This window comes from Plecotus auritus (genome assembly GCF_963455305.1).
Source record: "Plecotus auritus genome assembly, chromosome: 6".
Lineage (NCBI taxonomy): Eukaryota > Metazoa > Chordata > Mammalia > Chiroptera > Vespertilionidae > Plecotus > Plecotus auritus.
In genome coordinates, this window is record NC_137773.1 from 87,130,007 (window position 1) to 87,157,656 (window position 27,650).

Consider the following 27,650-nt stretch of genomic DNA (forward strand, 5'->3'; position numbering starts at 1 on the left):
TTCCCCTCTATAATTGTACTGATTTACATACTAACTGGCCCCACAGAAAACTGTCAGTTGCCCCACTGTACGCCATCCCCCCAGCCCTCCACCATGAGATCATGGTAGCAAAGCTTTGAATGTTTGCCACAGTATCATTTTAACCTGCATCTTGCTGATTCCCAGCAAGGTTGGGCATGTGGGATCGGCTGTATGTGAAGTATGGGCACAGTGGGGTGGGGATCCTGATTCCTGGATGGCTGGTTTCCAAAGCCCCATTGAAGGGGAATTGGTTCTGAGTTCCTGTAAACCACGCTCTTGCTCTTTTCCTGGCTGTGCCCAGAGTGGGGGAGGCACAGAGAAACAGAACAAACCTGGCCTCTATCTGCTGTGATTGCGACACCTCTTCTTTAGAAGAGGAGGGAGTACAAACAGACCTGCTTATTCTCCAGAATTGGGATTGAACTTCTGAAACTTGGGTGGGGTGCCTGCTAGGATTCCCCAGCCCCCAATACTGCCCTTGTTCCCTCCCCTGGTGCCCCCAAACTCCCACCCCACTTCCCGATGTTATTAGAGCCTTGAGCTTTCAGGCTTTGTGGTTTGACAGCTTTGAGAGTTCCTGGCCTGGCCTCTGTTTCCCTGCAAGGCCTGGTTCCTCCTTTCTCAGCTCCTCAGTGAATCCGTCTGAAGGATGACATGAGACGGATCACAGTCCCTACTGTTCAGACAATTAAAGGAACTGAGAAGCCCCTGAACCAGAGGGAAGGGGGAGGGAGTATGCAGCGAGGCACCCATTGGGAGGACAGAGGTGACAGGAGGAAGGCTTCTTGACTTTTGGGTGAAGTTTGGGAGGGGAGGGGGCAAGATAAGCCAGAAGGGAGGGGGGTAGGGAAGGTGGCTTGTGAGGGGACTTCCACCTGGCCCAGAATTCAGGCACCAAGGGTGGTGGAGCCAGGATGCCTGATGACCTAGGTGGCCATCTGGGGACGAACTTTTCCTAGCAAAGTACCTGTTATTTACCTGAAACGTGAATTTAACTGGGCGCCCTGTATTTTGCCTGACAACGCTAGCTGGGATGCAAGGAGAGAAGAGGAAGAAAGGGGGGAGGCCTGGGACACCGCCCCCACCTGCCTGGGTGCAGTGATCTTGCTGCAGCCCACCCTTTCCCCACAGACACTGCCAGGCCTGGAAATAGCAAGAAGCCCCCCTCGCTCCTGGCCCCCCATTTCCAAGAAGGGTCCTTGTTACACTGCTTTCTGAGAGTTTCCCTCCTCAACCCACAGCCAGGCCTTCTCCACCAACATGCAGCCTGGTCTTCCCCTCACCCCACACACTCCATTCATTACTCATTAACTCATAGGTAACCTTGACCTGATTGAATTAACCCATCTGCCCTATGGCTCCTTCCCCCATGCTTTCATGCACACTCAGCAGAGGCCTAGGCACCAGGGACCCACATCCTGGGAGGACATGGTGGGCAGATTTTGATTCTAGCTTTGACTTCTCCCAGCCTGTTCCTGATCTGCTCACTGGACATTCACAATCATATACCTCCCTCCAGGTCAACAGGCAAGCAGAATGCTCAGCATAGCACCCCGCACGTAGTGACCGCTGGATGTGCTTGAAACACATATGTAATTTTGGTTATACCTCCTCCTCCTCCCTCTTGCCTGATGTCTTTGATAGCCCAACAGGCCTCCCAGCCAGGGTCCTCCCTTCCTCCTTCTCCCTCGCCTCTGTGTCCTGCCCTCACCGACCCCTGGACTGTCTCTCTGAGCCCATCCCTTCTCTTCACTCTGTGCTCCCTGGCTTCCCTGCTGTAGACTCCCCTCTTCCAGTTCATCTACAGCACATTCACTGGGGCTTTTCCCTAGACAGTGGTCAGCAAACTCATTAGTCAACAGAGCCAAATATCAACAGTACAACGACTTAAATTTCTTTTGAGAGCCAAATTTTTTAAACTTAAACTATATAGTTAGGTACATTGTTATTAACTTAATTAGGGTACTCCTAAGCTGGCCTTTGCTAATAACTCAAGGGGCCAAAGAGCCGTATGTGGCTCGCGAGCCGCAGTTTGCCGACCACTGCCCTAGAACACACTTTTGTATTCCCTCTGCAACGTTATGATGTATAATGCATGAAGACATACAACCGACAGCAAATGTCTCCATGAGGTTCAGCTAACAGCATCTTGCCTCTTTCATGCATCTGGTTTATTTCACATGCCATTGGTGCTATTTCTAGCCCCACGTTATGAATGAAGAAACTGAAGGCTTTGGCACTTGCCCAAGATCCTCTAGCTGGTAAGAGCTGGGATTTGAACCCAGGCAGCTGGACTCCAGAGCTCATGCCCCTAAACTCTATGAATTTCTGACTGCTGCTGTAACAAATGACCACAGGTGAGGTGGCTTAAAACAACATCTATTAATTATCTCATAGTTCTGGAGGTGGAAGTATGAAATGGAGAGGTTGGCAGGCTGAGGGAAGAATCCGTTGCCTGCTCTTTCCAGCTTCTGGAAGCTGCCTGCATTCCTTGGCTCATGGCTCCTTCCTCCTTCTTCAAAGCACATACTCCAAGCTGTTTCCATCATCACATCTCATTCTCTGACCCTCATCCTTCTGCCTCCTTATCAAGACCCTTGTGATGACATTGGGCCCACCTGAAGAATCCTATATAATAAAAGCCTAATATGCTAAATGTCTGGTCGACCAGTCAGCCGTTCAACCAATCAAAGCGTAATATGCTAATGATATGCTAAGGCCACTGAACCACTCGCTATGACATGCACTGACCACCGGGGGGCAGATGCTCCAACTAGTAGGTTAGCTTGCTGCTGGGGTCTCACCAATTGGGACTGAGCAAGATGGGCCAGACATGCCCATGGTCCCTCCCAGGCTGTCCAATCTCCCATGTCTCTCCCTGGTCCTGATGGTGCACAGTGGGGTCCCTGGGCCTGGCCTGTGCCCTCTCGCAATCTGGGACCCCTCGGGGGATGTCGGAGAGCTGGTTTTGGCCTGATCCCACAGACCAGGCTGAGGGACCCCACTGGTGCATGAAATCGAGCACTGGGCCTCTACTAGTCTAGAATAAGCCCTCAATCTAAGACCCTTAACTTAATCATCTCTGCAAAGTGTCTTCTGTCATGAAATGTAACATATTTGTCCTAGCCGGCTTGGCTCAGTGGATAGAGCATCTGCCTGTGGACTGAAGGTTCGATTCCGGCCAAGGGCACATGCCTGGGTTGTGGGCTCCATCCCTAATGGGGGTTGTGCAGGAGGAAGCCGATCAATGATTCTGTCTCATCATTGATGTTTCTATCTCTCTCTCCCTTTCCCTTCCTCTCTGAAATCAATAAAGAAATATATATATATATATATATATATATATATATATATATATATATATATATGTTTGTTTTTTAAAGAAATAAAATATATTCACAGGTTCTGGGATTAGGATGTGGACATCTTTGGGGCGCCATGACTGCCTACCCAGAGTGCATGTGGATAAAATGTTGACCCTGTATGGCATGTCCCTTCCTGCTTGAAACTCTTCCCTGATGCCTATGGGTCTCAGCACAAAGTCCCAGTTGTCTGCCTGTCTTTAGGTTCCTGCCAGCTGCTCTTGCCCTCCCACTGGCCCCTGCCAACCTTGCAGCAGGACTTGCAGGCTATTCTGGGCTTCTCCATCTTGCTCACCCAACTTCCTTACTCTGCAATGCCTTCCCACTTCCTTCTTTGTCTGGCTGGACTATTTATTCATCTGGGCCCCAGTTACACTTGTTTCTGCCTACAGGAAGCCTTGACCCCAGCTGGTTCCCTACCCCTCTCCCATGCCTGTGGTCCCCACTGAGGAATGTTTCTCAAAGCTTCAAAGGGGGTCCTGGGTGCTCTTGTTAAAGGGTGAGGTCAGGGGGTGAGAAGGACATAATGCATTTTGGGGTCTGTCCACAGGTGTGTGCACAGGTGTGTCTCTAACTTGAGGTCACTCCTCTAGTTTCAGACAGTCTATGAAAGAAATGGCTGTGTTTCTGGGCACTGCACTGAGCCAGACACTCATAGGTGATACTCAATGACCGCCATCTTACATGTGAGAAAACAGATATTAAACCCCTTATCTAGGGCCATGTAGCAAAATAGGGGAAGATTGAGGTGTGGTCCCTGGCATATTGTTTATTGAGTCTCACACCAGCGCCTTAGCAGTGTGACCTTGGGCAAGTCACTTAGCCTCTGTGCCTCAGAAGCTTTTTTTTTTTTTAAATATATTTTTATTGATTTCTTTACAGAGAGGAAGGGAGAGGGATAGAGTTAGAAACATCGATGAGAGAGAAACATCGATCAGCTGCCTCCTGCACACCCCCTACTGGGTATGTGCCCACAACCAAGGTACATGCCTTAGGAATCGAACCTGGGACCCTTCCCAGGCTGATGCTCTATCCACTGAGCCAAACCGGTCAGGGCCAGGAGCTTTTTAATGAGTTAAGGTCCATGGATAGCTACTGCTACTTCAAAAAATGTTTTTATTAATTTCAGAGAGGAACTACTTTTTAAAAAAAAATATGTTTTTATTGATTTCAGAGGAAGGGAGAAGGGGAGAGAGATAGAAATGTCAATGATGAGAGAGAACCCTCCTGCACGCCCCCTACTGGGGATTGAGCCTGCAACCCAGACATGTGCCCTGACTAGGAATTGAACCATGACCTCCTGGTTCATGAGTTGTCACTCAACCACTGAGTCACACCAGCTGGGCAGCTACTACTACTTATACTCTTTGCTTGAGCCACTTGCGGGTCTTTCAATCACTATTTTTCTTACCTCCAGTCTTTGTACATGCTGTTCCTCATCTGGGCTCACATCCTTCCCACCACTTCTCTATTCATCCTGACTTCCCAGGCTGGGTCAGGGCCCTGTGATGAAACTGTGTGATAACATGTCCCTCTCCCTGTCCCCCTCTCCAACTTCCTACTCACAGGACTAAGAGCCCCTTGAGTGTTGGGACTGGGTGGGTCTTGGTGACTTCTCTGTCCTCAGCACTCGGCATAGGGCCCACTCACAGTAGTTGCTCAATTCATATTAATTGCATGTGTAAAGCAATAAATACTATAACCACCTCCTCCCATGAATACAGGTTTCTAAATTGTAAACACAATCCCTGTGTTAGACCTCAACCCCCAGAAAGGCAAGAAACCAGGGGAGCAAAACAGATAGGTCATTATTTTATAGCTGCAGGTTGGGCATGGTCCCTGGTCCCGGGTGGGGACAGGGCTGCCCCATACTTGGGGGAAGAGGGAATGGGCTCTGGGAACACGGCTCCCAGGGAGTTAGAGGCCTTATACGCACAGGCCCCGTTTCTACAAACCCCCCACACTTTGGGAGAGAAGCTAGAGTGAGGAATGTGTGTGAGCAGAGAAGGAGGGTGAAAAAGCATGGTCTGAGATGGGGGGATGATCACAACAGCTCTGGGACATCGGCTGTTTTGTTGACTTTGGACAGGCCTTCCAGGAACCCGGAATCGGTCGTTCAAAAAGCAGCCACAAGGCGATCAGAGTTAATGGGTGCCAGGCCCCGTCCCCAGAGCTGTCCAGTCCCACCCCACTCCATCCCGGAACTGCCAGGCAGTCTCAAGGATTGTCAGGCCCTGCCACCCCACTCCACCCAATCCTAGGCCTTCGCTCCACCCACCATAGCCCCACCATTTGTCTGGGGGCTCACACTTGCAGGTGTTGTTGCCTGCCTGCAGCACTTGTAACCTGTGCTGAGTAAGGAGAAGGTGAGAGTGGAGTCCTCAAGCAAGAGCTGGGGGATGGGCTTGGGGCAGGGGGCCCAAGCAGAAGTGTCAGGTACATACCCCTGTCTCCACCTCCATTGTCTGGCCCACCTTTCCACCCCTCCTCAGGCTCTGTGCTCAGCTGGTACAGCCACTGCCACTGGAAGGGCATGGCCACCCACAGCAGGATAGCAATAATCCTCGTGAAGTAGATGCAACAGATGATCTGCAAGGGACACTGTTGGGCAAAGGGGCCCAGTGAGATCAGATAGAAGGCAGAGGGCTGAGTGGTGGGGTTCAGAGGTACAGCAGAAAGAGAGGTTAGGAAGGGTATACCAAGGGGCTATTTGTCTTCTCCTCAAAACTTCCTTCATGAGTGGGAACAAGGTTCCTACCATGACGTAGTAATGTTGAAACAGCTTCAGCTTGGCCAGGTTCACTGCCACTGAGAGGTGGGCACAGAGAGTGGGGGTCAGGAGACAGAAGCTAAAGGCAAGAACACGGGGAAAGCCCTAACTGGTTTGGCTCACTGGATAGAGCATTGGCCTGCAGACTGAAGGGTCCCAGGTTCGATTCCAGTCAAGGGCATGTACCTTGGTTGCAGGCACATCCCCAGTAGGGAGTGTGCAGGAAGCAACTGATCGATGTTTCTCTCTCATCAATGTTTCTAACTCTCTATCCCTCTCCCTTCCTGTCTGTAAAAAAATCAATAAAATATATTTTTTAAAAAAAAAACACGGGAAGAGGGGTGGAGGGCTGGGGTCAGGGAGGACATGGGGCAGAAAGTCTAGAGGGGGATGTCCAGTGAGACAGTGAAGGGGATGGAGGAGGGGGAGAGGGTAGTCAGAGGGGAAGGAAGGGACATCTGGAGGTCAGCACGAAGGACCTGAAGCAGGATGGGGGCTGGGGACACAGTGGGTCCCAGGGAGCAGGGCCTCACCCTTCCTTGGTGCCAGATGCTGGATGACCTGGGAAGGAGAGGGGGACACAAGGAACAGTCAGTGCTGCCTCCACCCATGTCCATGAGGGTGGGGTCTGGGCCTGGGGGAGGGCAGGGTAGAGTCCTCACCAGACCACAGGAAAAAGGATGGTATCGCAGCAGATAAGATCTACCAGAAAGAGAAGCCCACAGTCATTGACACCCTCCTCATAGGATGTGATGACAACATAGGCCAGGTCAGCCAGGACCTGTGGGGCAGGTAAAGGGTGGGCGGGTATGCCCATGTGTGCAGGCGTGCCCACCTGTATCAGGATCATGATCTCAAGATCTTCTCCTTGTTGGACAGCATGCACTGGACAAAGGCTCAGCCAGAGCTGATCAAGGAAATGGTGAAGAGGAAGGCACCCGTCATCCTAGAGGCCGAAGAGGGGGAGTAGAGAGAGGGGCACCCAGCCCTCTCCTGCCCACTGCCCACCACCTTTCCCAACAGAGAAGGTCACTCATAAGTGTGTCATGTAATGCATGACAGCAAGGCCTTTGATGTGGTGGCCCTGGCTGTTGATGAAGTAGTAGCTGATGTGGAGGTGGACAGATAGATGGACAGGCAGAGAGATGGGCAGTGGTTACAAATGGGTGCATGGTGGTGGTTTAGGAACATGGACAATCATTGTCAGATGGATGGCTAGAAAGTTGACTGAACTGATGGTTACAATCAGCATGGTGAGTGGACTCAGAAATGGGCAGTCACAGCCACAACAATGGAGGAAAGATCATAGATGGATGGAGAGTGAGAATCAGTTAGGTAGACAGTCACAGCTTTACAGAAGGGCAGATAGACAGATGAAGTGGATGGACAGCTGGCCACAATGATAAAACGGATGGACACATGGAACTGCCACGCCCAGGGTCTGCAGAGAGCTGGGAGTGGCCTGTTCAGACTGCATCTTGGACCCAGGGAGCCCAGCCTGCCCCCTGCTCCAGGCCCAGGTTCTCACACTGGAAAAGGAGCAAGATACTCCTGGTGAAAGCCAGGGCCACCATGAGCGAGTGGATCTTGAAGACACTGTGCCTGATGGGGAGTCAAGGACAGAAAGTGGTATGGAGGCATCAGTCAGGGGTAGGGATGGGAGGGAGTGGTGGCTAGAAGTGGGGACCCCCAGGGGCAAGGATATCACGTGATCTTGCAGAGGACGGATACCCAAAAGATGCCAGTGGCCAGGAAACAGGCAGACAGGACCAGATAGAGCTTGAAAGGGGAATTTCCAATGCCAATAGGAAGTCCTCTGGGTTCTTCTCCTGGATCATTTCTGGGGAGGGGGAAAAGGAGGGCATTGCATGCTAGCTCTGAACTTGCAGAACCATCACTGGGAATCTCCAGCTCTCCCACTCTCTAACTGGCCAACTCCCCCTCAGTCTTCCTATTTCCCAAATGGGTACATCAGCTTTCATTTCATAGCATGGCTACCCGGAGGATTTGATGAAGCTGAACTCAGCATGGTGACCTGACCTGTAGTTAGGGCTCCGTGAACCTGTTGCCCAACCATCCACTCAACATGATGTCGAATGGGCATTCCTGTCCCCGCATCAGATTGTAGTAGTTGTGGAAACTGAAACTATATTGGCCTTCCTTGGACCTCAAGCCAGTTACCATGTGGAACTGGGTGGTGGGGACAGGCAGAGAGATGCAGCCTCAGCTTGGAGTGAGGGGTCCCACAAGCACCCAAACTCAACTTGGATGTCACTTCCTCAGGGAGACCTTTGCTGGTCCTCTGGACCTAGCTCATCCCTCCCTCCCTCTCCCCCGCAATTAAACTGTTGATGTAAAAAGAAATATATTTTGGAGAAACCAAGATGGCAGCATAGGTAAACATCTGAATTTGCTGCCTTGCACAACAGCTTCAAAACTACAACTAAAAGACAAAACGACATCATCCAGAACCACAGGAAGGCTGGCTGAGTGGAAATTCTACAACTAGAAGGAAAGAGAAAAGCACACTGAGACTCAGGGGTATGGAGGCGCGAGCGCAGAGAGGGCTGGAAACTGAGTACACGGCTGGCTTTTTCAAACCGGAGGGAGACACAAGCTCCCAACTGCTCTGAACTCCAGTTCCGGGCGAGACTCTGGGGACCCAGACTCATTCGGGGAGAAACTGGACTGTCTGGCAGCAGGCGGAACTCGAGGGCGGCTTTCTCTCAGAGGTGCTTACAGTGATTACCGTGGGACACTGATACCTGGGGGCCTCTTAGGGCAGGGCTGATGTGAAGCCATTGCTGTTTGCTCCGCCCTGAGACCCCACCCCATCCAAACTGTGCACAGAGGTTTTTGCATATGAATGGCCGAGTCCTTTGAAATCTAAACTTACCTAACAAACTGCAGCTGAGTCAGTGAGACCCAGAACATCCAAAAGAAGGCCCAAGGCCCTACAGCAGCTTGCATTGCTTCACAGCTGGGCCTCATCTGGGCACTTCCAAAACCCAAACAAAGAAGAGGAATCTGCAGATCTCTCCTTAGCTCCTGCTGGGTGGCCTCAGGCAGAGGCTAATTTAGCACCTCCTTGGAGATCCAAGAGCCAATATACCCAGAGGTCACAGTAGGACCATCCAGATTACAACTCCTCAGATCCATAAGGGACACACTCAGGGGGCAGACTCAGTGAGCACCAAAGCCCCACTGAAGCAAGTCTTGCCTCATAAGGGTGTCTCCAGCACAGAAGTTCTCCCAGTGTAGACACAGCTGATCCTCACAGCCAATTGGCCTGGAGGTCAATTCCTCCCAGTGATACCAACAACAATCAAGGCTTAACTACAACAAGACTGTGCACACAGCCCACAAAGGGGTGCACCAAGAGTATCCACCTCAGGTATCTGGGAGGCTGAGCCACTGGGCTCTATAAGACACCTAGCACACAAAGCCACTCTATCAACACAGGGAAGCAGCCAAAATGCGGAGACAAAGAAACAGGTCACAAATGAAAGAAATGGAGGAAAGCAAACGACTAGATATAGAGTTCAAAACCACGGTTATAAGGTTTTTCAAGAATTTTCTAGAAAAGGCAGATAAATTTAGTGAGACCCTTGAGGATATGAAAAAGGACCAACTAGAAATTAAGCATACACTGACTGAAATAAAAAATAATATACAGAGATCCAACAGCAGACTAGAGCAGTGGTCGGCAAACTCATTAGTCAACAGAGCCAAATATCAACAGTACAATGATTGAAATTTCTTTTGAGAGCCAAATTTTTTTAAACCTAAACTATATAGGTAGGTACATTGTTATTAACTTAATTAGGGTACTCCTAAGCTTGCCTTTGCTAAAAACTCAAGGGGCCAAAGAGCTGCATGTGGCTCGCGAGCCGCAGTTTGCCGACCACTGGACTAGAGGATCACAAGAATCAAGTCAAAGATTTGAAATACAAAGAAGCAAAAAACACTCAACCGGAAAAGCAAAAAGAAAAAAGAATCCAAAAATATGAAGATAGTGTAAGGAGCCTCAGAGAGTAAGATACTGAAAACCTATTTGAAGAAATAATGACAGAAAACTTCCCCCACCGGGTGAAAGAAATAGACTTACAAGTCCAGGAAGCGCACAGAACCCCAAACAAAAGGAATCCAAGGAGGACCACACCAAGACACATCATAATTAAAATGCCAAGAGCAAAAGACAAAGAGAGAGTCTTAAAAGCAGCAAGACAAAAACAGTTAGTTACCTACAAGGGAGCACCCATATGACTGTCAGCTGATTTCTCAACAGAAACTATGCAGGCCAGAAGGGAGTGGCAAGAAATATTCAAAGTGATGAATAGCAAGAACCTACAACCAAGATTACTCTACCCAGCAAAGTTATCATTCAGAATGGAAGGTCATATAAAGAGCTTCACAGATAAGAAAAAGCTAAAGGAGTTCATCACCACCAAACCAGTATTATATCAAATGCTGAAAGGTATTCTTTAAGAAGAGGAAGAAGAAAAAAGTAAAGATAAAAATTATGACAACAAATACATATCTATCAACAAGTGAACCTAAAAATCAAGTGAATTAAAAATCCGATGAACAGAATAAACTGGTGAATATAATAGAATCAGGGGCAAAGAAAGGGAGTGGACTGACAATTCTCGGGGGGAAAGGGGTGTGGGGGTGCGGGAAGAGACTGGACAAAAATCGTACACCTATGGATGAGGACAGTGGGGGGGTAAGGGTCAGAGGGTGGGGTGGGAACCAGGTGGAGGGGAGCTATGGGGGGAAAAAAGAGGAACAATTGTAATAATCTGAACAATAAAAATTTATTTTTTTAAAAAAAAGAAATACATTTTTAAAAATATGTTTTTATTGGTTTTAAAGAGGGAGGAAGGGTGAGGAAGACAGAAATATCAATTTGAGAGAGAAACATGGACCAGCTGCCACCCACATGCTGGGGATCGGATCCATAACCTAATGTGCCCTGACGGGGAATCCAACACACCTCCTTTCTGTGTACGGAATGATGCTCTAACCAGTTGAGCCATACTGGCCAAGGGCAAGAAATCATTTTTATAAAAATCAATAAAATGTTGATGGTTTCCTGCCTGGGACTCAGGAATCCAGCACACTTGGATTTGCATGCAGGCTCTGTGACTCTGAGCTAGCCACATACCTGCAAGCCTGTGTAAAGTTGGCTTTACAGGATGCTTTTGTAGCATCCCTGAAAGGTGGCTATGAGGAAACAGATTTATGGAAATTGCTTTGCATGGTACCCAGTATCGAGTGGGTTTTTAATAAATGCTAGCTATTCGTTTCGACTGTGGGAACTGGGGCTGTCTTGTTCATTGCTATGCCCTCTCCCCCACCTCAGCTCAGTTCCTAACACATATTGAATGAGATATTATTATTCCCATGTTCCCAATGAGGAAACTGGGACTCAGAGAGATCAAGGGACTTACTTGCTCAAGATCATATGGGTGAGAGGCAGAACTAAGATGTGAATCCAGAACTGGGGAGAGGTGGGCTTGGACACTTGTGCACTTCACCCTCCTCCAGCAAACTCCTCAAAGCCTCTCACCAAAGGGATCTTCTCTTTCGTTTCCTGAAGCTCCAGCCACAGGAGGCTCAGGTTCACCTCCAGAGAGCCCTTGGTATAGAAACCGAAGCTGTTCAGCTGGATGTCTGGTCGCTTCTCCCCCTACCGGACACCAAGGAGACTAAAGGCATTTCAGACTTCTTCCCACTGGCTCAGCCCTAGGGCTCCGGCACGAGGCTCCCCCAAGGGCTTCGGGTGGCCCCCTTCTGGCACCCCTTTATTTAGGACAGCTCCAAAGGGGTGACAGAACAGGCTGCGAGGGCCTCCCTGGAGGTTGTGGCCCCAGACCAATCCTAGGCAGGGACAGAGTGGTTCCGTGTCCTCCCGCCACTGTTCTGAGAGTCCAGGAAGAAAGCCAGCCTGGGGTACCTGGCAGTACCACCCCCCCCCCCCCATCGGGTGAGTACCAACCTGAAAGCACAGTTATTTATTCTGGTGTCTGGCCCTCAACTCCCGGACAACTTTTAGATCCCAAACTGAGTCCCCAGCGTGCTGATTTCAGCTGAGCCCCTGAGATCTAATGAGTGCCCAGAGGACCCGGTTCTAGAGCGAACCACCGGGGACTCCTGGAAGGAGCCAAGCAAGAGCCATTAGCGCCCTCAATGAGATCCCAGGAATTTAGAGAGCTAAGAGACTGGGGGTGCGGACAGATGAAGCCCCGCCCCTGATGGGCGGCACGACCCCAACGTGATTCACCGGGCAACTCAATCCGGTGGACTGGGGGTGCTCCTGGAAGGAGAACTCTCTGATCCTAGAAGCCGGGGGCGCTGGACCACTCCATCCCGCGAAAGTAGCGGGGAAAATAGGAAGAGACCACTGCAAGCCAGAGGCTTCTCTGGGACAAAGATGCGTCCCCCCCCGCGCCCCGCCCAGACCGCCCGCGGTGTGACTCAACGTCAGCGCCAGCTGGTGGATGCGCCCAAAACAGCAGCTCAACTGGAGCAGAAGAAGTAGCCTCGGGCCCCACTCCGCGGGGCTCCCGCGGGCGAGCCCCGCCTCTCGCTCAGTGCCACCCCTGGAGCCACCACCTCCCCCGACACCGCCTCTGACGCTCCCAAGCCCGCCTACCGATGAGCCAATCGCTGCACGGTGGGGGCCGACCTTGCGGCTTTTCCAGTCCACCAAACCAATCAGTGATTCTCTTCTCACAAACCCGCCCCTCACGGCACCAAATGGACAGCACTAGCTCCGAAAGAAAGTGCTGATAACGCTTAACCCGCCTTTACTCTCACCAATCACTAGAAAAGTAATCCCGGAAATAATTTGCTAAACAATTCACCTAACCAATTGTAATAGATCTGATATCCGACCCTTAAAGCATTTCTCCACCCACTCTTAACTGATAGACTGGCCCAGGACTACAGTACCCAGAATGTAGAGGGAACAGACTGCGCAACAGGGCATTAAGTGAACTACCTTTCCCAGGATTCCCAAGGACGGGCTTTCACTTTCCTACCCTCGAGATGTGGCTCCCTGCGGGAGTTCAAGCTTCTGCCGACGCCTATCCTGTTCTAATCATTTTTTGTCAACCCAGAAGCCTAAACTTGGCCCCAGGCTCTACCTTGACCCTAGGATGACCTATGACCCTAGGCTGAGTCTCAGCCCTAGGTGAATTTTTTTGAAGCCTCCTATCCTAGAGTGAGGCAACTGGAGTCCTACCCCCAGATGGACTAAACCCCCATCCCAGGCTGAGTTCCCTTCCTGCAGCTGAGCCCCGACCTCAGCCCGAAACCTAAATTCCCTACGCCCTTCTGACCCTCGACCTACACTGACTGAGTCTTCATCTGTGGTTGGTACCCTCACCTGGACTGAAACCTGACCCCAGATAAGGCCAGACCACAGGAACCTAGTTTGAGTATTAAACACCCCCCCCCCCCAAACTGGATTGCTGACCCCTCTGCTAAACTCTAACCCATCTGAGACCTCATCCCAACTTCAGTCCCAACCAGGCATAAATCTGAGTTTGAAACCAGAGTTGAGACCCTAATCCCAGGCTGAGCTATTGTGTCCAGACCCCAGCCTCCCTCACACTCTGGAGCACAGCCTACTTTGCAACTTGAGGATTTCTAACTCAGAAGCCACCAGCAGGTGGGGCCAGGTCCCCACAGAGCCATCTCTCCTAGTGTGAGCTCCTGAAGCTATCCTCCAGGGCTCCCTGGTACGTATTAGTGGGCATCTGGGAGCCTAACTTGTCTCTATGGCCAGAGCTCCCCGCTCCAGCAGAGCGTTTGTCACCTCTGTAGCTATAAAGCATTAAAGGCGGGAGAGGATAAGGGTGGGACTGCTGGGATCTCTCCCTTTTCATCCCAGTGCCTCAAAGGGATTAACACAGTGTGAACAAACTTTTATGAGGGAGCCCAAAGACTTCCCAGCCCCAGGCCCTAATGTGGAGGGATGGGTGGAGTTGGAATCCCAGTACAGACAATTAAACCTAATTGGGTCTTGATGGAAGCGACTGAAAAATGGGCAGGTGCAAGTCCTAACTGGACGGGAGCTGAGGAAAGGCCTGGGCCCGGCGCCCCAAGGACGGTCCGTCCTCAGTTTCCCGGTGCAGACTTTAGGGGAGGGAAGGCAGGATGCGGTGGGGGCGCTAATGGACCCGGCCTTGGCGAAGCCGCGTCCTGGACAGGATCGAAGTCCTCCTATCCTTCCTGTGGTGGGAGGGACTAGACCATTTGTGGGACTAGCATAGACGTCTGGAGCCGCGCCGGCCCGCAAGAGCTGGGTGACCTCAGGTCCTGCCTGCAAAGAGGTGGGGAAGGACCTCTTGGATGGGGTCTTAGTGTCTTGACCCTTCTGGTTGAAGAGAAAGAGAAAAGTTAGAACAGTCCGAGACCGGGCATGGTGGGGAAGATAAGAGGGGCCCGGGGATTTGGAAAATGGGTGGGAGTCCTTTAAGGCGTCTGTCCAGTTCCATCCGCACCCCCCCCCCCCCACCGCCCCCGCTTTAGGTTTCTGGGCTGGAGATCCTCGCCGGCCGGGGCGGGGCAGAGTCTGAGGGGCGTGGCAGAGCCGCGAGTGGGCGGGGCCTGGGCGGGGCGGGGTCGGGCGCATAGCCTTCGACTGAGTTTCCCCGCGGAGGGCGGCGGGCAGCGGGGACCGGGTGCGGCGGCCTCTGTGGCGGCCTCGGCGGGAGCAGCATGGATTGGGGCACCGAGCTGTGGGTGAGTCCCATCGACCTGACTCCAAGTTCTTATCTTACTGGGGTCCAGACGCTCCCCTTTGCCCCTGCAGTTCCTTAGCCGAAGCTCCACGCTTTCCCTTCTACCGATCCCTGTAGTCCCCGCTCCGCCCTCTCTCGGAGTTTCCCGGGACGTCTCAGGAAGCTCGGGGGCAAGGGGCGACCTTGCAGGTGCGGCGTAGGGAAACTGAGGCACCGGGTTCAGAGTGAGGAGGAAGACGAAATCCTAGGACCAGGCCGGGGCGGGCGAGCGAGGTCACCTATTTTGAGCACCCTGGCTGGGCGGGCGGCTTATCTTACGGCCCCTGGGTTCCTGCCCGCCGCCCGCCTGTCCGCCTGGTGAGGGGGAGGGGACCCTCTGGCCACTTTCAATCCCACGTGGGACTTAGAAGTCCTCACTGCCCTTTGCGTCACCTCCAATCAACACCTAGGGGCTAGGGACGCTCTAGTGGGGGAAGGGGCTGTGAGGCTTGGCCTCCTCTGTTCCAGGCACAGGGAGGGGCCATCTCCAGGCAGCCTCTAACCTCAGTTCTGGAAGTCCCTGGAATTTCCCCCTAATTCTAGCTGGGACCTCCGACCCCTCCTCTTTCTGGAGGCGGTGGCATCTGTGGGTTCCCGGGTGCAGCAAGGTAACTACATTGCCCTCTCCTCAACTCTGGGATTTCTTTTGGAGGTGCAGTGGAATTCGTGGTGGAAACTGAGTACATCGGGGTGCCTGCCCTTTGGCCATTCTACCCCTCCTAACCCCCAAGATGCAGGGAACCCGGCCCCTTTAGCCCTGACTCACGCTGGGCCTGCCGGATTTTCCGGAATCCGGGGGGATTAGGGGAGTCGGAGCAAGGGGAGTGGCCCTACCCCATTCCACACCCCTCTGGGCTGTCCAGAGAGGGAGACCCTGTCGTCGTCTGTCTGGGGCCCCGCCCCTGTTCCCTGGCCCTTCCCGGGAAGGGGAGGGGGTTCGCGCTGGTTTCCTGCCTCCCCCCGCACCTCCAGCGGAGTCGAGCCGGGGCGGGTCCGGGAAGCCACTCCTTCTCGGAGGGAGCTCAGAGCCTTGAGGCTCCCTGGTATCTGGCTGCGGGGTCTTGACCCGGTCCTCCCCCACCCTCCCATCCTCCCGTCAGGATCAATTTGAGGTGATAGAGCGGCACACGCAGTGGGGGCTGGACCTGTTGGACAGATACGTGAAGTTCGTGAAAGAGCGGACAGAGGTGGAGCAGGCTTATGCGAAGCAGCTGCGGTGAGACCCTAGGGTGGACAGGCCCTGGGGCTAGAGGGTGCAGTTGGGGGGCTGGGGGCTCAGCCTTCCTGCCTTTTCCCCCCTAGGAACCTGGTGAAAAAATATCTGCCCAAGAGACCTGCGAAAGATGACCCTGAATCCAAGTAAGGATGGAGAGAGGGTGTGGGGCTAGATTGGGAGCAGGGAGGCGGGGAGCCAGGGGGCTTTTGTCTGGGTTTCTCTCCCATGGCTGAGTCACTCAATCAGGTCCCTCACTTGTTATCTAGATTCCTACCTAGAGATAAGAGTATAGGCCCTGGCCACTGTGACCCAAAAAGGGAAGGGTTCGATTCCCATCTCTCTCTCTAAAACCAATTTAAAAAAAAAAAAAAAAAAAGCATAGGTACAGGCTCCAGAGTACCAGGGTTGCAATCCTAAATCCACTGCTTTCTAGCCAAACTGCTTTGGGCAATTGACTCAAGTTCTCTGCTTCCATTTTCCTCTACCTATTAAATGGGGGAGGCTCCAGCAGTTACTAAGTGAGTGACTCTGGGCAAGTGACTTAAGTTTTGTGCCTCTGTTTTCTTCATCTGTGAAATGGGCATGATGACCATGACCTTGTGGGGGGCTCACATGAAGATTAACTGAATGAATGTGTTAAAACAGTGTCCAGCCCATATGGGTCTCTTGTTCAGAACCCAAAAGGTTTGAGAAATCAAAAGTTTTTCTGGTAACTTATTTGGAGGCCACCTCTGATCTGAACTCACTTGATGTGGATCAGGTCAATTATGGGCTTAGTTTTTATCCCACTTAGTATGAATATTAATCCTTCTTTCTGCAAAAATACTTGTAGTGTTTGGTTACAGGATGTTGTCCCTGACCCCACTAGGATGATAGACAAAAGATGGTATAAGCATTGCATCTCCTTTCTAAAACCCAAAATATTCTAAGTCCTGAAATGCATCTCACTCAAGCAAGGGGTAGGGGTAGGGGATATGGGCCAGAATTTGTCACTGCTTCAGAAGTGAATGTCTTGGGTCTTCCCCTTTCTCCTGTGGAGGTGGGTCCTGGGGTCTGACCTCTGGCTGGCTGTCCCCTCTCTCCCCTGAGGTTCAGCCAGCAGCAGTCCTTCGTGCAGATTCTCCAGGAAGTAAATGACTTTGCGGGCCAGCGGGAGCTCGTGGCTGAGAACCTCAGCGTCCACGTGTGTCTTGAGCTGGCCAAATACTCGCAAGAGATGAAGCAGGAGAGAAAGATGGTGAGTGGTCTCCTCCCGGGTCTTCCTGAGGGCCCTGCCGTGACCCGGGTGAGCCTGTCACTCTTTTCTCCACAGCACTTCCAAGAAGGACGTCGGGCCCAGCAGCAGCTGGAAAGTGGCTTCAAACAGCTGGAGAATGTGAGTTCGTGGGTGTGGACGGTGGCTCTGGTCCCAGGGAACAGGGTGAGGGTTGCTGACCCACAGAGCCTTTTGTCTGGCGAGAACCTCTCCCCTCCCCGACCTGAAGATTTCCAGAATGCCCGTTGCCCCCCTTTTGCTGGGTGACTTCCTGCCAGCTGCTGGAATCTTGGCTTCCCATACCCCCTTGCCATCAGAGATGGCAGCTCCTTCATTCTGGTTCTGTCCACCACACAGAGTAAGCGTAAATTTGAGCGGGACTGCCGGGAGGCTGAGAAGGCGGCCCAGACTGCAGAGCGGCTAGACCAGGATATCAATGCCACCAAGGCTGATGTGGAGAAGGTGCTTGTGGGGTCTGGGGAAGGCTTAGAGATTGGGGTGGGATGGGGTCAGAACCTGACAGTGACTGACCCCCACCTTGATGCTCCTCAGGCCAAGCAACAAGCCCATCTTCGGAGTCATATGGCAGAAGAAAGCAAAAACGAATACGCAGCCCAACTACAGCGTTTCAACCGAGACCAGGCCCACTTCTATTTCTCCCAGATGCCTCAGATATTTGATGTGAGTGTTCCAAGCCCCCACCTTCCCCCACCCCCCGCCGCCACACACACCAAAAAAACACACACCCACTGTTAACCATCTCCTACACATTTGTCAAAACCCCAGCTGCAATGTCCTAATCTCTAAATTGAAAGGGGTTTTAGAAACAAATGGTAATAGTGAGCTCTGCCTTCACTCAGGCTGTTCCTTCTGCCAGGGATGTCTTCCTTTTCTCATGAACAGCCTATTCTAAGCCCCAGCCCTAACAACCCCTCTGAAACATCTTGACTTTTCCCTCTCCTTTTTCAGCCTTATGTTCCACTCTTTTGTCCTAATCCTGGGATAGGCAATATCTGCGTGGGGTCTACTTTTCCTTCAAAGCCCTGGCTCCATTGTCACTTCCTTTGAGAAGCCTTTCTTGACTACTTGGGCTGGGGGCTGGGGGGCCTCAAAGTCCCCTCTGAAACCAACCTGGCCCCTTGTCTCTCCCTTGACCACCTTGGGTTGGAAGTATCTGTGCTCCGGCCCCTCCATTAGCACCCCTGCCTTGTCCCTGTAGAAGCTACAGGACATGGATGAGCGCCGGGCCACCCACTTGGGGGCTGGGTATGGGCTGCTGTCAGAGGCTGAGCTGCAGGTGCTTCCGATCATCACCAAGTGTTTGGAGGGCATGAAGGTGGCTGCGGCTGCTGTGGACAGCAAGAATGTAAGTGCCTGGTCGTGTGCCAGTGGGTTGTGGGGTAGGCAGGTGGACCCTGAAGGTTAGGTACCTAGTCTGACTTCCGACTGCCCTTCCCCCTCCCCATGTCCTCCCTGCAGGACTCCCAGGTCCTAATTGAGCTGAACAAGTCAGGCTTTGCCCGCCCGGGCGACGTGGAATTCGAAGACTTCAGCCAGCCCATGAACAGAACGCACTCGGACAGCAGCCTGGGCACCCCCTCCGATGGCCGGCCTGAGCTGCGAGGCCCAGGCCGTAGCCGTGCCAAACGCTGGCCCTTTGGCAAGAAGAACAAGGTGGGGGCCAGGGCTTTTGGGGAGGGGGTGTGAGTGAGTGGGGACAGCGGTGTGTAGGGGGGGGCACTGAGTCAGCCCCAGCCGTTGGAACGCTGAGTCCTGGGCAGGAATTTTCCTCTTGGCTGCCGGCCCAGGCTAGAGGGAAAGCGGTGATTGGCCTGTGAGTCCCCTGAGGCTGACAGGGGGCCAGGAAGGGAGGGTGGGTGGCTGTGGTGTGTGTCTGCTGCTTCTCGGGATGCTAGGAGGAGACCTGCTTGTGGGATTTAGGGTTGAGTGAGGCCTCGGATGCTGGCTGTGGGGACTCCCCCGGACTCTTTTCATCCCACCCATGAGGCTGGGTCCCGACATTCAAGCTGTTTTTTCTTGGGATTTTTGGTTTTCAATGTCAAGCACATACTTGGACACTCCTGGTTTATAGCTGCTACAATTGTGCTTTCCCTAGTTTATACCTCTGGCCCTTGTTACCCCACTTCAATGTATAAATTGTGTCCCCCTACCCAGCGGAACCCCCCCCCCCCACCGTAACTCTCTGATATTTCATGCCTTTGACCCTTCTCTCAGCTTGCCCTTGACTCCTGTGGCCCCATACCTGTATGAGACCTTGATTTCTGCATGCACCTCCCTCCGTGTTGTGGACTGTGAGCCCAGAAAGCTGGGGGTGGGGGGCAGACACATGGGCTTCCCTGCGCCCTCAGACCCCATCCTAGGTACTGGGCATGGGATGCAGGGGCTGTGGAGATATTGGGGGAAGGAGGGGTCTGGCCTTCTGGCTCACAGTCTAATGCCCCCCCGCCACCACCTCCCAGATTTTTGTGTTGTTCTTTGCATGCATTTTCTGTGTGTGATTGTGCATCTTGAGTTGTGGTTTTCTTACCGTTTTTTTTTCTTTTTTCCATTTCGTTTTTTCCTTTATTGCATCCCTCCATCGGTCCATATTGTACTCGTTCTCTATATTCTACACCCCCCCCCCCACCCTACCCCACCACACACCTCCTCCATGGTCCTCACCGGTAGCCGCATCCCCCACCCCTCTCCCCCCTGGGGGGCCCCCTGCCCTCGGCATTGCCTAATGGATCCCCATCCCCCCGCTCCGGCCTCGACCCCTTGGCCATACTGAGTGAGATCAGTAAGTCAGTCAAACCGCGGCTAGCATCCTTCCGCAGCCTTCGAGGCAGCCGTGGGGTAAGTGAGGCCTCCCGGGGAGGAGGAGGGGCCCCCCCAGCCTGCCCAATGGCCGGGAGGCAGGACCCTGGGCTCGCTTCCTGCTGCAGGCTGGACCCACTCCTCCCATTGCGTGACTCGGACCTGCTTTGCTCAGTGCATGGCCTTGCCTCCAGGAACCTTGGGTGGGGCGGAAGGTGGACTTGGTGTGCCTTATGAGTGTCCTAGGGCCTGGAAGTTCACACTCCACAATCCCAAACTCAGTTCTCTTTCTTCCTGCAGACAGTGGTGACTGAGGATTTTAGCCACTTGCCCCCGGAGCAGCAGAGAAAGCGGCTTCAGCAGCAGCTGGAGGAGCGTAATCGTGAGCTACAGAAAGAGATTGACCAGAGGTAAGGTGAGAGGGAGGCAGGCAGAGAAGAAAGTAAAATAGTGAAGACAGCCCTAGCCGGTTTGGCTCAGTGGATAGAGCCATGGCCTGTGGACCAAAGGGTCCGGATTGGATTCAGATCAAGGGCACGTACCTTGGTCGCTGGCTCCTTCCCAGCCCAGCCCTGGTCGGGGCTCCTGCAGGAGGCAGCCAGTCCATGTGTTTCTCTCACATCCATGTTTCTCTGTCTTTGCCTCTCTCTTCCACTCTCCCTAAAAATCAATGGAAAAATATCCTCGGGTGAGGATAAACAACAACAACAACAAAATAGTAAAGACTTACAGATGTTCCTCAACTTACCATGGGGTTGCATCCAATGATCGCATCATGAATTGAAAATACCAAAAGTCAAAATGCATTTAGTACTGCAGTGCATAGTGCCAGCTGTTTGCCTCCATGACTGGCTGGCTGGGAGCTCTGGCTCTCTGCTGCCGCCAGCGTCATGACAGAGTATCACACTGCCTATCACTGGCCCGAGCAAAGGTCAAAATTCGAAGTATGGTTTTTGCTGAATGGGTATAGTTTTTGCACGATCGTCTGTACATGGAAATGGTACTCAAACATCGCCATCAAGCCCCAATCTCTGGTGGTTATACAGGTGATTCCGACCCCACTCATAAGAAACGGTTCCTTCCCCTCTTATACAACTCATTCCAGCACACAGAAAGTGAGTGAATGCCATTTTGGAGTCTGATGGAATCTCTATTTTAAAATCACTTAGCAAGAATTCAAGAAAATAGAAGTGTGGGCTCATTTTACCTCACTTATGATCTTCGATGCAAAATCCTAGCCAAGCAAATACAATGGTCATGGTTGTACAACAATGTGAATGTACTTTATGCCATGGAACTGTACATTTGGTATAAATGAGCTAAAAATGACTCAAATGGGAATTTTTATGTTCTGTATATTTTATCATAATAAAACATTAAAAAATTTTTTTTTAATCTTTATTGTTGAGAGTATTACAAATGCCCCTCTTTTTTCTCCCCATTGCCCCCCTCCACGCAGTTCCCATCCGGCCCAGGCCTTCACCACCCTATTGTCTGTGTCCATAGGTAATGCATATATGCATATAAGATCTTTGGATAATCTCTTCCCACTCCTCCCCACCCCCTTCCCTCTGAGATTCGTCAGTTTCATATTTCCATGCCACTGATTCTATTTTATTCATTAGTTTATTTTGTGCATTAGATTTCTTGTTTGATTTTTAGATTAAATTGTTGATAGATATGTATTTATTGTTATTTTATTGTTCATATTTTCTCCTCCTCCTCCTCCTCCTTCTTCTTTCTTCTCCTTTTCTTAAAGAATACCCTTCAACATTTCATGTAATACTGGTTTGGTGGTGATGAACTCCTTTAGCTTTTCTTGTCTGTGAAGCTCTTTATCTGACTTTCAATTCTAAATGATAGCTTTGCTGGGTAGAGTAATCTTGGTTGTAGGTCCTTGCTATTCATCACTTCGAGTATTTCTTGCCACTCCCTTCTGGCCCACAAAGTTTCTGTGGAGAAATCAGCTGACAGTCATATGGGTGCTCCCTTGTAGGTAATTAACTGCTTTTCTCTTGCTGCTTTTAAGATTCTTTCTTTGTCTTTAACCCTTGGCATTTTAATTATGATCTGTCTTGGTGTGGGCCTCTTTTGGTTCCTCTTGTTTGGGACTCTCTGTGCTTCCTAGACTTTTAAGTCTATTTCTTTCACCAGGTAGGGGAAGTTTTCTGTCATTATTTCTTCAAATAGGTTTTCAATATCTTGCTTTCTCTCTTCTCCTTCTGGCACCCCCATAATGCAAATGTTGATGTGCTTGAAGTTGTCTCAGAGGCTTTTTACACTATCTTCATAATTTTGGATTCTTTTTTCTTTTTGCTCTTCTGATTGGATGGTTTTTGCTTCCTCATATTCCAAATCCTTGATTCAATTCTCGGAATCCTCTACTCTACTGTTGAAGCCTTCTATATTATTATTTTTAAAAATATATATTTTTATTGATTTTAGAGAGAAATGGAGAGGGAGAGAGAGATAGAAACATCATTGATGAGAGAGACTCATTGATCAGCTGCCTCCTGCACGCCCCCTACTTGGGATCGAGTCCGCAACCCAGGCATGTACCCTTAACTGGAATCGAACCTGGGACCCTTCAGTGCACAGGCTGACACTCTATCCACTGAGCCAAACCAGCTAGGGCTCCCTGTAAATTATTCTTTATTTCAGTTAGTGAATGCTTAATTTCTGACTAGTCTTTTTTTTATATCTTTGACATTCTCCCTAAGATCCTTGAAAGTCTCACTAAGTCCCTTGAAGCTCCATTAAGATCCTTGAGTAATCTTATAACAGTTGTTTTGAACTCTGTATCCAGTAGCTTGCTTGCTTGCTTGCTTCCATTTCTTTCATTTGTAACATGTTTCTTTGTCTCTGCATTTTGGCTGCTTTCCTGTGTTTGCTTCTATGTATTAGGTAGAGCTGTTATGTCTCCTGGAATTGGTAGAGTGGCCTTGTGTAATAGGTGTCCTATAGGGCCCAGTGGTTCAGCCTCCCCAGTCACTTGAGCTGGGCACTCTAGGTGCAACCCTATGTGGGCTGTGTGCACAGTCTTTTTGTAGTTGAGCCTTGATTTGCATCCCTGGAGGAATTGTCGTTACTGGGAGGAATTGGCCTCCAGGCCAAATGGCTGTGAGGACCAGCTGCATCTACAGTAGAAGAATGCTATGCAGGAGACACCTGTATGGAGCAAGACTTGCTTCAGGGGGGCTTGATGCTCACTGAGTCTGCCCCTTGAGTGTGTCACTTGTGGATGTGTAGAGTTGTAATCTGCTATGGCCTGAATCTGTCTACTGAGCCACTGACTCTAGGGCCTCCTGGGAGGTGCAAAGTCAGCCACTGCCTGGTGCCACCTAGCAGGAGCTACAGAGAGATCTGGAGATGACTGCTATTTGTATTGGGCTAGGAAGTGCCCAGGCAAGGCCCAGCAGTGAGGCAAGGCAGGCTGGTGCTAGTTCTGGGTGTTGGGCCTTTTATTGATAAGTTTGGGGTACACTGCCTCCAGCTGCTGCTTGTTTAAGAGATTTTTAGCAAAGTCTGAAGCCTGAGCCAGGACAGGCCATTCAAATGGAAAAGCAGCTGCAAATGGCTTTGGTGGGTCTGCAAATTGGATGGGGCAAGGTCTCAGGAAATCACCAGGGCAGAGTGACCAGTGAAACAGTGTGGGCCACGCTGACGGAAATTCAGATATGGCTGCCAGTCAGCCCTGCAATGGGGCAGGTCCCAGCACAGGAACAATGACCCCTGTAAGTACCTCTGTTTGGGAGAAAGCCACCCGTGAGTTCTTGCCCAATGCCAGATAGTCCAGTTCCTCCTCTTATGTCATTGGATTTCCCCAAAGCCGCAGCCCTGCACTGGAGCTCAGAGGAATTGTGACTGTGTAAGCTCACTTGCAGGCCCTTTAAGAGGAACACTTGGGACTCCAGCAGCCTCCATGTCGCTCAGCCACAATCCCTGCTGGTTTTTATAGCTGGAAGTTATGGGGACTTCTCATCCCAGCTCTGGAACCCTGGACTGGGGGTCTGGTGTGGGGCTGGGACCCTGCTTCTCACAGGAGGCCTTGGAGATCTCCCTCCCAATTAAAGAAACACCACGCATGGGTGTCGGACCAGCCCCGTTCAGCGCCTCTGCCCCTCCTACCAGTCTCAGTGCACTTTCTTCTTTACTTCTCTAGTTGTAGGACTTCCATTCTGCCAGATTTCAGGCAGTTGTGGATGTGGTTGTGGGAGGTGGTGCATACTGGTGTTTACCTATGCTGCCATCTTGGTTCTGCGCTTTGCCCTGCCTCACGCTGGCACCAGGCTTTCACACCGACCGCTGCCACTGCCAAGCACAGGGAACTGGAAAAACTTTTCTTTTTTTTAAGACTTAAAAAAATCATGAGACAGTTGGATGTTGCCCCAGTAATGCAATAGATCCAGAGACATAGAAGCATGGAATAGACTGGCGAATTGCAGAGGGAAGGCAGGGGAGGGTGCGTGGGTGGGAAGAGATCAACCACATAACTTGTATGCATATATACATAACCCATGGACACAGACAACAGGGTGGTGAAGGACTGGGGTTGGGGGTAGGAGCGGGCTGGAGGAAGTCAATGGGGGGAACAGGGGGACATAGGTAATACTTTCAACAATAAAGATTTTAAAAAAGAGAAAAAAAGAGGATCAACTACAGTCTCCAAAACAGAAAAAAAAAAAATCTTTCAGTCTCATTCACCACATTGATTGGCTAAAACAATAACAACATATGGTTATCTATTTACTAACTCAAACACTTGAAATATTAACAATAAAAAATCTGCCAGATTAAAGAAATTTTTACTCATTCTTTCCAGACAGCAAGATTCTCTTTCCAGTCCTCTTACATAATAGAAATGACGTTTGCCACTTGGAGACAGACAGACAAATTATATTTTGCCATCTTGTACAAAACAGCTTTTATCGGTGTAAAGTTCCATTAGGAACATTGAATTTCCTGAGTTTTTATGATGTAGAGCTAAAGATGCATGCTCTAGAGCAGCCGTGGGCAAACTACGGCCCGCGGGCCGGATCCGGCTGTTCTATCCGGTTCTCTTGCTCTCCCCTCCGCTCCTTTACTTTGAATTTATATTAGTTCACACGAACACTCCATCCATGCTTTTGTTCCGGCCCTCCGGTCCAGTTTAAGAACCCATTGTGGCCCTCGAGTCAAAAAGTTTGCCCACCCCTGCTCTAGAGTCAAGGCAGACTGGCCTTGAATTCCAGCTGTTTTGTCTCTCTTGCCTCAGTTTCTGCATCTGTAACATGGGTACTATTTAGACTGGAAAGCAGTTGAACCCAGGTTTTGACATTTTCCAGAAGTCTATGTTCATATAACTATTACTGCTTGTACATAGTGTCATGAGGAACTAGGGACCAAGGACTGATGATAATAATAACACCTAGCGCCGAAACCGGTTTGGCTCAGTGGATAGAGCGTCGGCCTGCGGACTGAAAGGTCCCGGGTTCGATTCCGGTCAAGGGCATGTACCTTGGTTGCGGGCACATCCTCAGTGGAAGGTGTGCAGGAGGCAGCTGATCGATGTTTCTCTCTCATCGATGTTTCTAGCTCTCTATCCCTCTCCCTTCCTCTCTGTGAAATATCAATAAAATATATTTTAAAAAAATAATAACACCTAGCATTTACAGAGCACTTACGGTATGCCACACACTATTCCAAACATGGATTCACTGGAATTCCCAAGTTTTCCTAAGAGACTGTGAGCAGAGGCTGGGTCCTGACTGTCTTGCTTAGGACAGTGCCTGCTATACAGTACTTTGTGTATCTGAATAAATAAAGGCACTGTTCTAATCTTCACAACCCTTCCCACGTATGTATCGTTATCCTCATTTTCAAGGTTAGCATACTGAGGCAGATTCAGGAACAACCCAAACTGACAAGCGGGAAATGCCCGGACTGGAATTCAAGCCCAGTCAGTGAAGCACTAGTATGTGAGCTTTAAATTTCTTTTATTGATTCAGGGAGAGAAAGGAAGAGGGAGAGAGAAACATGGCTGCCTCCTGCATGGTCCCCAGATCGAGCCCAAACCTGGGCATGTGCCCTGACTGGGAACTGAACCAGGGGCCTCTGGGTGCATGGGATGACATCCATCCAGCTGAGCCACGCTGGCCAGGGCAAACCCTTACTTTTTGCTTGTTAAATCACATGGGTCTGTTCTTTCCCATCTGTCTGTCTGTCTGGTCCTAGGGAAGCCCTGAAGAAAATGAAGGATGTGTATGAGAAGACACCCCAGATGGGGGACCCCACTAGCTTGGAGCCCCAGATTGTAGAAACCCTGAACAACATTGAGCGGCTGAAATTGGAAGTGCAGAAGTATGAGGTCAGGGAAGACCCTGGGGAGGGGCGGGGGCCAGCCAGCCGGGCTTAGTCACTGCCTGGGGGACAGGGAGGTATTGTGGGGAGGCTCCAGCTGTTTCTCATCACAGCTTTGGGTGTGCATGGGTGATCTCAGGAAACATCTGAGCCCAGAGTGGGCTGACCCCGGAGCCCTGCCCTGGAACTGACCACATGGTCCCCTCCTCTCAGGCTTGGCTGGCGGAAGCTGAGAGCCGGGTCCTGAGCAACCGGGGAGACAGCCTGAGCCGGCACACCCGGCCTCCGGACCCCCCAGCCAGCGCCCCACCCGACAGCAGCAGCAGCAGTAACAGTGGATCACAGGAGAACAAGGAGAGGTGAGTGGGGTGGCCACAGTGGGTCTGCCTCCCCCGGGACGTGGAGTGGGGGGCCCTGTCTTCACCTGCTTTACTCTCCGCTACCAGCTGTGAGGAGCCCCCCTTGGAGGAAGGCCAGGACACCCCCATCTACACAGAGTTTGATGAGGATTTCGAGGAGTCTGCATCCCCTATAGGTCACTGTGTGGCCATCTACCACTTTGAAGGTGAGCATCAGTTGCTTGGGCAGGTGTGGGGGGCGTCGGGCTAGCTTCTGTTTAAATGCCCCTAAAGCAGGCCTGAGCCCACCACCACTCCCATGACAGGGTCCAGCGAGGGCACCATATCCATGGCTGAGGGTGAAGACCTGAGTCTCATGGAAGAGGACAAAGGCGATGGCTGGACTCGGGTCAGGCGGAAACAGGGGGGGGAAGGCTATGTGCCCACCTCCTACCTCCGGGTCACGCTCAATTGAACCCTGCCAGAGGTGGGAAGAGAGGGGCTGTCGGCTGCTGCTTCTGGGCCACAGGGGGCCCCAGGACCTACGCACTTTATTTCTGCCCCCGTGGCTTCAGCTGAGACCTGTGTAACCTGCTGCCCTCACCTCCACCCTACGCCTCACCTCAGATGGACCCGCTGTGCCTTCTACCATTGATGTACATACTCATGTTTTAAATCTTTTTCCTGCCACTCGGCTAGGGCCATTTTGTTTTATATATAAAAAAAATATGTAAAGTTCT

At 51.3% G+C, this 27,650-nt stretch overlaps 2 protein-coding genes across 7 annotated transcripts; one reads left to right on the forward strand and one right to left on the reverse strand.

Moving 5' to 3' along the window:
* Window positions 1-5,687: 5,687 nt before the first annotated feature.
* GPR108 (G protein-coupled receptor 108) lies at window positions 5,688-14,797 on the reverse strand (the record flags this gene model as incomplete). Its single annotated transcript, XM_080675427.1, is given in 14 exon segments — window positions 5,688-5,734; window positions 5,828-5,972; window positions 6,142-6,232; window positions 6,816-6,934; window positions 6,989-7,099; window positions 7,196-7,259; window positions 7,684-7,755; window positions 7,862-7,940; window positions 7,943-7,993; window positions 8,235-8,320; window positions 11,694-11,845; window positions 12,638-12,732; window positions 12,735-12,807; window positions 14,681-14,797. Coding segments are annotated over 14 exon segments (1,302 nt in total).
* Window positions 14,764-27,648, forward strand: TRIP10 (thyroid hormone receptor interactor 10). Of its 6 annotated transcripts, none has more exons than XM_080671696.1 (15): window positions 14,770-14,907; window positions 16,046-16,161; window positions 16,248-16,304; window positions 17,251-17,398; window positions 17,474-17,536; window positions 17,774-17,878; window positions 17,969-18,097; window positions 18,636-18,782; window positions 18,896-19,090; window positions 20,105-20,272; window positions 20,534-20,643; window positions 26,447-26,579; window positions 26,786-26,931; window positions 27,019-27,137; window positions 27,237-27,648. In XM_080671696.1, the coding sequence occupies exons 1-15, from the start codon at window positions 14,884-14,886 to the stop codon at window positions 27,383-27,385; spliced, it is 1,809 nt and encodes a 602-aa protein (XP_080527822.1). In that variant the 5' UTR covers window positions 14,770-14,883; the 3' UTR covers window positions 27,386-27,648. The 6 variants fall into 6 exon arrangements, with proteins under 6 accessions (XP_080527824.1, XP_080527822.1, XP_080527826.1 ...); XM_080671697.1 differs by having other exon boundaries at window positions 14,823-14,907; window positions 17,257-17,398; XM_080671698.1 differs by lacking the exon at window positions 20,105-20,272 and having other exon boundaries at window positions 14,764-14,907.
* Window positions 27,649-27,650: the final 2 nt, after the last annotated feature.

What these genes read in the sequence shown, in the direction of transcription:
- TRIP10 (XM_080671696.1), top strand. Translation starts at nt 14,884, where the DNA reads ATGGATTGGGGCACCGAGCTGTGG. An exon ending in TGGAAGTGCAGAAGTATGAG is followed by an intron (nt 26,580 to 26,785) that starts GTCAGGGAAGAC and finishes CCCTCCTCTCAG; the next exon opens with GCTTGGCTGGCGGAAGCTGA. An exon ending in TCACAGGAGAACAAGGAGAG is followed by an intron (nt 26,932 to 27,018) that starts GTGAGTGGGGTG and finishes CTCCGCTACCAG; the next exon opens with CTGTGAGGAGCCCCCCTTGG.